At 40.3% G+C, this 8,672-nt stretch overlaps 1 protein-coding gene across 1 annotated transcript in view; it reads right to left on the bottom strand.

Annotated features, from left to right (window-relative positions):
* CRYL1 (crystallin, lambda 1) overlaps positions 1–8,672 on the bottom strand; it is a 63,190-nt gene that overhangs the window by 53,891 nt on the left and 627 nt on the right. Inside the window, exons 2-3 of the mRNA XM_009327885.1 lie at positions 8,521–8,644; positions 6,168–6,275 (exon numbers count right to left, since the gene is read on the bottom strand). Coding sequence (XP_009326160.1) covers positions 6,168–6,275; positions 8,521–8,644 — 232 coding nt within the window. The remainder of the gene's footprint in view (positions 1–6,167; positions 6,276–8,520; positions 8,645–8,672) is intronic.

The raw sequence follows: 8,672 nt of genomic DNA, 5'->3' as shown, positions 1-8,672 counted from the left end.
GCATTTTCTATGGTTCTTAATATTTTGTTTGTTTTAAGTTTAGGTTCAAGTAGGACATTCTCACCAAAACCAAAGTTGGCCTACCTACAATAAAGACCCCACAGTTCACATCCCTGCTTCTGACCATGCAGACCCAGCCTGAAACCTGGGCCTCCCACACAGTCACAGATACACTGACTAAAAGGGGCCCTGGGAATTCTCCAGTCCAGCTTGCACCTGCAGCAGAACTATTGCTAATACAAGATGAGGTTAGCCTTGGTTTGGTGTAGCCAAGCCTTGAAAGCTTTCAGGGACAGAGATTTCACCAGCTTTTTGGACAACCTGTTACTTCTGCATACCAGGCAAATGTCAACACTGTAACCATTCTCAAAACACAGCCTTTGTAACTGCAAAAAAATTGGTCTTATTTAAATCATATGTTCTAGCTGCCCAAGGGACTGGCTGCCACACAGGAATGAGATGAGAAGACAACATTTCCCTTTGGAGGCGTTTTCAACTACAGAACAGCCAGGCAGAACCTTTGCAAAGACAGAATCTATCCCCTTCCAAAGCCTATTAACACATTCTCTAGTTAGTTCTGCAAATGAAGCAATTTTCGCTAGCTAGTTAATTGCACTTTTCAGGGCAGGGGTGTGTGTGGATAAAATTGAAAGGTAGAATCAAGCCTGTGATTTAGCACAAGCTTCATGTGCCAGCGTCAGGCACTCAAGATCAAAATATACTTTGATAAGAATTGTCTACTTAGGTGTCCCCCCAAAGGAGATATATAAAACTATCAAGGAAGACCTAAGCCAAGGTGCATTTTGCCCTTGATACAAATACAGTGCCAATACAATACAGCAATACAGACCAGAGACTGGAAGAAGCAGCCAGCTTGGGAAAAGCATCTAACCACACAGCCATAGAACATGCCATGAGCTAGGAAAAGAGAGCGAAGCCTGTATCAGTGTACTCTTCATGCTACAAAACTAGTCCAGTAATCCATTTCCCTTTTTATAAAAACAAAGCATAAGAGGGCACCAGACAGCAAGAAGTAATGTACATTTAAATGTCTTTTCTAGAGACTAGTCTCCTCCTGGAATGAGAAAGAGAATGAGCTTGAAAAGAGTCTTTTAAAACTCTGGCTATAACGAAGTCATTGGCATAGATATGGTTTACTTCCTTGGCCTTGCAGCCTGCCACACATGGGGCACTTCATTACAAGTTCCAGGTTCCCATTCACAACAGTACAGAACTCTTAAGGTACTTCTCTCCACTTGGCCAGGGGTGGGCAGAGCAATGCTACTACTTTTTTCCTAGCCCCTGCATCTTGTTTCTTTTTCATAGCAATTGTGGTCCTACAGCACGGAAAAAGTTAATGTTGCTTAGTGCAACATTGCACTTTGCTCAAGTCCAATAAAGTTTATAGTTAATGAAGCGAGGAAGTGTGATATTCTGATCTCAAGACTGCTTGGCTCCAACTCTTCAAAGGCCTAACATCTTTGAACCATGCAGAAGAGCAATCTATAGTCAGATAAAGCTGACATACAAGTAATTCTTACTGAACAGCCTCACTTTTGAGTTTAGATTCAGTACCACGCAACCTTAGCATCATATATCAGCTTTCAGAAGGCAGAGTTCTGTAGAAGTCCGTTCTGGAAGAACAGAACCCACTAATAATTTCTTTTCATTTTAATTAATTAAATTTAAATTAATGTAAATCTAAGGGAGAGGGTCCCAATTTAATAAAGAGAGGGTCAAAGTTGCTTCCCTTCCAACCAAATATTTTCATGTTTTGATACTACTATTGCATTTCACTTGTATCTATGCAATAAAAGTAGCAATAGTAATTTTATATGTCCATATCCCTAGACACAACTACCACTTCACAAAGTCAACTTCAATTTGTCCCAGAAAAATTTTCTACTTGGGCTAAGAGAAGAAAGGAAGGATCAGAAGATAGAAAAGAGATTCTAGTGTAAATTTATTGTTTAGTGCAGTTGAATATAATAATGCAGTTTTAAAAATAATCTTGTCTTTATATTTTATCACAGACTACTTCCCGAGATCTTCTACGATTTTTTTTCTGAAGTTGCTACAGCCTTTATGCATACAACTGTTCGGTTTTTATGTATTAAAAACAGTTACCTGCTCCTGTGTCCTGCAGGAGATACAGTTTTGTATCTAAGTAAATACCATATTTAACCAGCATCTACTTCTAGAAAGAAATCACAGAATGCACGCGCAAATATCCAAGTTTTAGTGTCCTCTTCAGAGTCATCTAAACTTTTTTTCCTTGCAATAGTCTTTCATTACACATGCAAAAACTGTTCGACACAAAGCATGAACCAGTTACATGGAGGGAAAAAATACAGCATTTCCACTCTAATTAATCAGTCTTTATCAGTAGCATAATTATTTTTACAACAGTAGCACAGTAACTATTTGAAAAAAGTTTATGTATTACAAGAATCGTAAAGGTTTTTCGGGGGTGTTCTGGTTTTGGCTGGGATAGAGTTAATTTTCTTCCCAGTAGCTGGTATAGCACTGTGTTTTGGATTTAGTATGAGAATAATGTTGATAACACACTGATGTTTTAGTATAAACACTACCTAGCAACAACTAAGTTAAGGACTTTTCAGCTTCCCATGCTCTACTGACTGAGAAGGCTGGAGGTGCACAAGAAGCTGGGAGGGGCACAGCCAGGACAGCTGACCCAAACTGGCCAAAGGGATATTCCACACCATGTGACGTCATGCTCAGTATATACACTGGGAGAAAGCTGGCTGGGGGGGGCCGCTGCTCAGGGACAGGCTGGGCATCAGTCGGCGGGTGGTGAGCAATTGCACTGTGCATCACTTGCTTTGTGTATTCTTATTATTATATTATTATTATTACTACTACTATTACTAGTAGTAGTATTTTATTTTATTTCAATTATTAAACTGTTTTTATCTCAACCCACGAGTTTTCTCACTTTTAGTCTTCCGATTCTCTCCCACCGGGGCAGGGGAGGAGAGCAACCGAGCAGCTGTGTGGTGCTCAGTTGCCGACTGAGGTTAAACCACGACAGGGGGGCATGCACTAAAGCATTTTTGCATCATATGTTTTAGGATTACTTTCAGGAATAGGGTACTACTTGTTTTTCCAATTCTCATTACTTCAAAGTTTATCAATCTCGCATTCAAATCAGAATCACACTGACTCAGAAGAAAGCATACTAGATATGAAAAGTTACATCTTCCAAGGCAGGCTACTACAGCATGTATTCAGTAGGTGAAGTGTGACATAAAGCTGTTCATTAGTTTGTTTCTTCAGCAGAACAGAAGGTTGTTCCATTAGAGCAGACACTGGTTAATAATGCCACCGGTACACGCAGTTCAATCCAATGTGAGGTCATTTTGTGTGTCAGGGCACCGACTGCCACATGTCTGGCAACAGGTAGATAGGTAGTAAATCCATCACACCATGTTAGGCCTTAGTAAACACACTCTCCTTTTCTTTCTGTATCTGGTCTACTGATATTGTGGCAACATGATATGTATTTCCACTTGTTTCAGTAGATCCAAATTCCACACTTTAATCTTATTTTTTACCCATAACCAAGTGTTTTGAACAAATTTACAGAGTACATTTCAGATTTTCCATACAGATACATGCAGGCTCTCATGATCATTGTAGGTCCACCCCAGACTCATTCCAGTCCTCTTGCAGGACTACACACCCCTGCTGCCCACCTACTGTTGTGTGAGAGTTGAATTCATTAGGTTAATGAACCCTGAGATGCCCTTTATGTAAATTCCCAACAGTGAGTTACAAGTCAATGTACTAAAAGTCCATCACATAAAACAGTTAATAAATACTTAAGTATCATTTCTGTGAAAGGAGTATCATCTCCTTTTAGAAGTGAGTGTTTACTACTCAAATCCCACTTTTTTTTTTGTTTAGAAAAGGGAAACTACAAACAGTCCACTCCAGTTTCTCCTTAATATGTAGAGTACCTCCATACACTAAAAGTTCATGGACTGCAGACTACAGTGGAACAAATATTTTTCAGTATTAAAACTAAAAACCCCACAAAAACCCTAAGCCTAAAAACTTCCCTAAAAGTCCTACCTATTTGGAGACAAAAAGGAAAGCAAATCCCAGTAAGTCCAGAGAAGTAGCCACCAACTGGCTTTGTCAGTTGCTCTCTCCTGTGAGTCCTCATTACCTACTCAAGCTCCAGCTCTCACACAAGTATCGTATCAGTAACTCAAAGAGATTTACTGCAGGTTGTGTGCTATGAAATCAGTGCAGAGAAGTTCAAGTTTGACCATATTTTGATAGATACAATCATTAAAATACTGGTTGAAGAAACTGCAAAGCTTGTATTCTTGTCACAAAAACTATATTGTCCTGAAACTAGGCTTTTTAACTAGGATGCTACAACAGCCAAGATACACAAGTTAATTAGAAGTTGAGTTAAGAACACCTTATGTAAAAGGCAAAACCTGCCTTGAACTCCTATGGGACAGCACATGCAGGCACAGGACAGTACAGACACACCCAAATAGCACTCTACCCTATTACACATGACATTTTATGCTTCACTTTTCCAAGCCGAAAACCTCGGAAGGCTAAAGTCCTCATTTTGCTATTAGAAAAAGAAAAAATTAGGGGCAAGTGCTGTCTTTAGTAACGTAGACTGCAAAACTGCCCCCTCCGCAATAATCTAGAATCTCGTCATGGCTACCGCTATGACAGCAATTCTGCAAAAGACCAAAGGTGTCTGTCATCTCGGTGTAGCAACAGAGATGTTTGGCCTGACTAGCACCTATCTGGAAAGAGAGGTTTGGGGAAAGAAAAAAAAAAAAGAAATTGTAGGAGCTAGATTTTCCCCCTCTTTTGTTATCAAGCCTTTTTTAGCAAGTCTCACTAGATATCACATACTGTTTAATTTCTAAACTCCAACAACTGACCTACAAGGGGCTCCTGAAGTCACTCCTCCTTGCTGTAAGCCTTGTTACAGAAAGCAATCAGGATGCAACACACCACAACCCTTTTTTAGGTGCAGCTTAGTCCCCATACCAGCTGACACATTTCACTCCAAGGCATCATGAAGGGACGGTTGATGCTGACCATGAAGAAACCTGAATTTTAGAATGATATGGTGATACAGCAACATAAGATTGTGCACAGAATCACTCTATATATGCCTTAGAGAGAGTGTGCATTTAAAAAGCTGTATTTCAGGTCCAGCAAGAAGAGGGTGAATAGAACCAACCAGCCACTGTCCCTTCTAACATAAGAACTAGGGGCCAAACAAAGCAACTGAGGAACCAGGTTGAAAACAAACAAAAGGGAATAGCTCTTCACACAGTAAGCAGTAAACCTGCAGAACACAAAGTCCTTTGGCAAGGAGGCCACAAAAGGATTTACACAGGTTCAAGGGAAGGTTAGAGAAATAATTGGAAGAAATCTAGTTAGAGTTACTGAATACATAAGCAACTTCTAGGCACTGAAGGTTGGGGGAGGGGAGCAGACAGGCAGGACTTGAACTTGTAGCTCTGTCATGTACCAAAAGCATGTGGCTTTAGTTGTAGTGCCATAGGGCAACAGAGTAAAGGGCTGGAGGATTGCTGGTCTGAACCAGTGTGATCGTTCTTGTGTTCATGCTCTCAAATTTGCTTCTTCTAAAGATGCTTCCCAGCCTCTACTATAACTGACCAGTAGTTGCATCGTTAGTGGAACTAAGAATCTGTTCTTCTAGGACTCAGAAAAATATTAGTTTAAGAATTTAAAAAATTCTAGTTATAAAATACTAATAATTGTAGCAGGGCTCCTCAGTGATCCATATTAACCTACTTCCATTTTGAAAGTTTTGTTGTCTTTCTATGCAAAAACTCTTATGTTCATTTTCAGCTTAGCCTATAGATAACCTAATCATGGTAAACATAATTTCAAGAATTTGTATCTAAACTTAAGCTCTGAAATCACTACTTAAGAATTAAAGTGCTCTTCAGAAGTGTCATTGAGATATTTGGGAGCATAGTTCTGATCTTAACAAGACCTGAACTTCTAAGTTAAAGCCTTCTTCCAAGCTTAAAACCTATGTTCCCTTAAATAGTAAGATGTGGCTGTTCATTCATAATTACAGAAATCCCAGTTTCATTACAATTCCAGTCATTTCAAGTCAGGTGACCTACCGAATGTTTTCCAGTGCACTTGTTAGCTGTTGTTGTGCAATATCATAAAGTTTCACTTTGAAGCCTCCAGCAGCAAACACCATGGCCCAGCTGCGACCAATGAGTCCGCTGAAAAGGAAATAAGTATCAGCCAATTAATAAAGCAGCATTTATTTTGGGGAAGGGGGTTTGACAAGCACTGCAAGAAGGAAAAAATTTTGAAGAGTCCAAGCTCTGTTTGATTAAAAGATCGGTTACATATTGGTAAGAAACAAATCTCTCTCTAACAGAGAAATATCCTTTGCTAGCTGTGTAGCAGCTTCTCTGAGAGCTGGAAGAAAGATAATGAAGAAGAAAAAGACAAAACAGAAAAAGAACAGCAGAATTCAAAACAGTAGGAACCACTGCTTTGGGACACTGGACTCAAGTATCAGCAGTTTTGTCAGCTGCAATCTTAACCTGGAGTTCGTGCATGGAATAAATTAAAGAGGGTTTGGGTTTTTTTTTTAATTTTGGACTATGAACTGAACAGATGAGTTTTAAAGACAGACACCAGAGTTCAGGATCCTACTTCAGACATGATCAGAAAACCTAAGGCCCAGCTACCAAAGTCATGGGTCCTCTACAATTCAGGAAGTACCATAAGCATGTGGAAAGGGGGAAGAAAAAAAAAACAAAAAGATACAAACCACAAAAAGAACAAATTATGGGTTTGGTACTGCTTTTCCACCTATGAACCTCTAGCGCTACCCTTATTTTTAGATGAAGCACCCTACCATGTTAGAGGCATGCAGGAACAGCCTGCCTACATCTTTTGGTGAAGTCACATTACTGAGAAATACATAGAGGAAATTTGCAGTAACTGACAATTTTATCATGTCTCTTAAAGCAATGCAGGTTTTAATTTAGTTAGATTTATAGCAGGCATCAGTCTCTTCAACCAGAAGCACTGAAGAACAGTGTAGTAAGCTTAAATAACCCGAGATCACAAAAAAACCCCAACTCCTTCACAAAAACAAGAGCAGAACTCCATATCCATGACTGTTAGAGTGGGGGTTTTTATAATTAAATGCATTTCCTGTCATTTCCAAGATCATTATTTCTAGCATTAAACTTAAGCAACCTCTGGCCACTGGAAAATGCAAGGCCACTAGGGCATTAATAAAGGCTTAAAAGGAGAGTAAGAGTCAGAGATAAAGCAACAGGGCAGATGAGAAAAGGAGGAAGAAAAAACAGCCTTTGGTTTAAATATAAAAAAAAAGGAACAAAACAGGAAGCTTCAGGAAGCAGCAGGAAGCAGTGGAAACAACTGGGACAAAAAAAAAGTGAAACTTTGCATCTAGTGTTGTTAAGCAGACAGTAAGTTCTCACTCAAAACTTACCATTTAAAACAAAAAACACACACACAACTTCACTGTACTAAGCCCAGATCTCAGAAGTTCTCAGGCAAACTACAGAACAAGCACAGTTATGGAGAAGGTAAGGTATGGGTCAAGGTTTGTTAGCTACTGTAGGCTCCCAGGTGACAAGTATTTCTAAAATAAAAGCATTCAGATCACTTAAACAAGCATATCTGAGCTACCAGTATCTTTATAAGTTACCATCACCTCTTCAAGTTGCACTTCTAAATTGTTTGACAAAAATTTTTTTTTTCTTTTATTTCGATACAGGTTTTTAGGATTGTGGGGTTTATTTTTCTTTTGAACTACAGAGCGTACAAAATAAGTCCAGCTTTCCCGACCCTTTAACACCTACAGCGAATAAAAGCTCCCCTAGCGCCACCGGTACAAGCCAGCTTTGTCACTGTCACATGACAGCGCCGAGACACGTGTCCCCGAGACCTCAAGCGGCCTCGCTGATAAAGTTTGTTGCAGCCCATGCTTTTAGCACAGAATGGCAGTGGTGAGTAGGGGGCTGTTACTGTCTGGCAGGTTTTCTCCTCTCCCCACCAGATTATTGTTCAAATAGAGAACTTCAGTTTTAGCTCAAGAGGAAGACGAAACAGCGCATTCCCACACAAGTCAGAAATACCGCTGTATCTTGCGGCAAGAAAGTATTACTGTAGGAGTGCCTGAGAGAAGCCTAGGAGTTTCTTGACGTAGTTGACAAACAGGATCTTGAAGCTGTGCTCAGATTTCTCCACTCCTCTTGCACACACACAAAACATCGCAATGAAAAAGGGCAGCAGTCTTTCAGACCTAAAAAAAATTTTACTTCGAGTAGAGATGCTGTGGATGTTTGTTTGTTGTTTGTTTTGGGTTGTTTTCTTTAAAGTAGCACAGAGCTGTCAGGGACTTAGGCAAAACCACTCTTTCTAATGAACCAAACAGGTGCATTCCCCCCCAGGTTCCTGAATTCCAGCAGCAGCACTAACCCGCAGCTGGCCAGACCTCCCTCGCCTTGTTCCCCTGCCCCAGCTCTGCTCTCCCCAGCGCAGACTCCACACACCGAAACCCACCGACTGCCCCGAATTAGCACCTCGCTGCGGCATCTGACGCCTGCAACGGCAGGGACAGTTGAGGCAGC

The sequence above is a fragment of the Pygoscelis adeliae genome, unplaced genomic scaffold (assembly GCF_000699105.1).
Source record: "Pygoscelis adeliae isolate BGI_AS28 unplaced genomic scaffold, ASM69910v1 Scaffold14, whole genome shotgun sequence".
Classification (NCBI taxonomy): Eukaryota; Metazoa; Chordata; class Aves; order Sphenisciformes; family Spheniscidae; genus Pygoscelis; species Pygoscelis adeliae.
The sequence above is the reverse complement of the archived record's forward strand: the minus strand, read 5'-3'. Positions and strand labels throughout refer to the sequence as shown.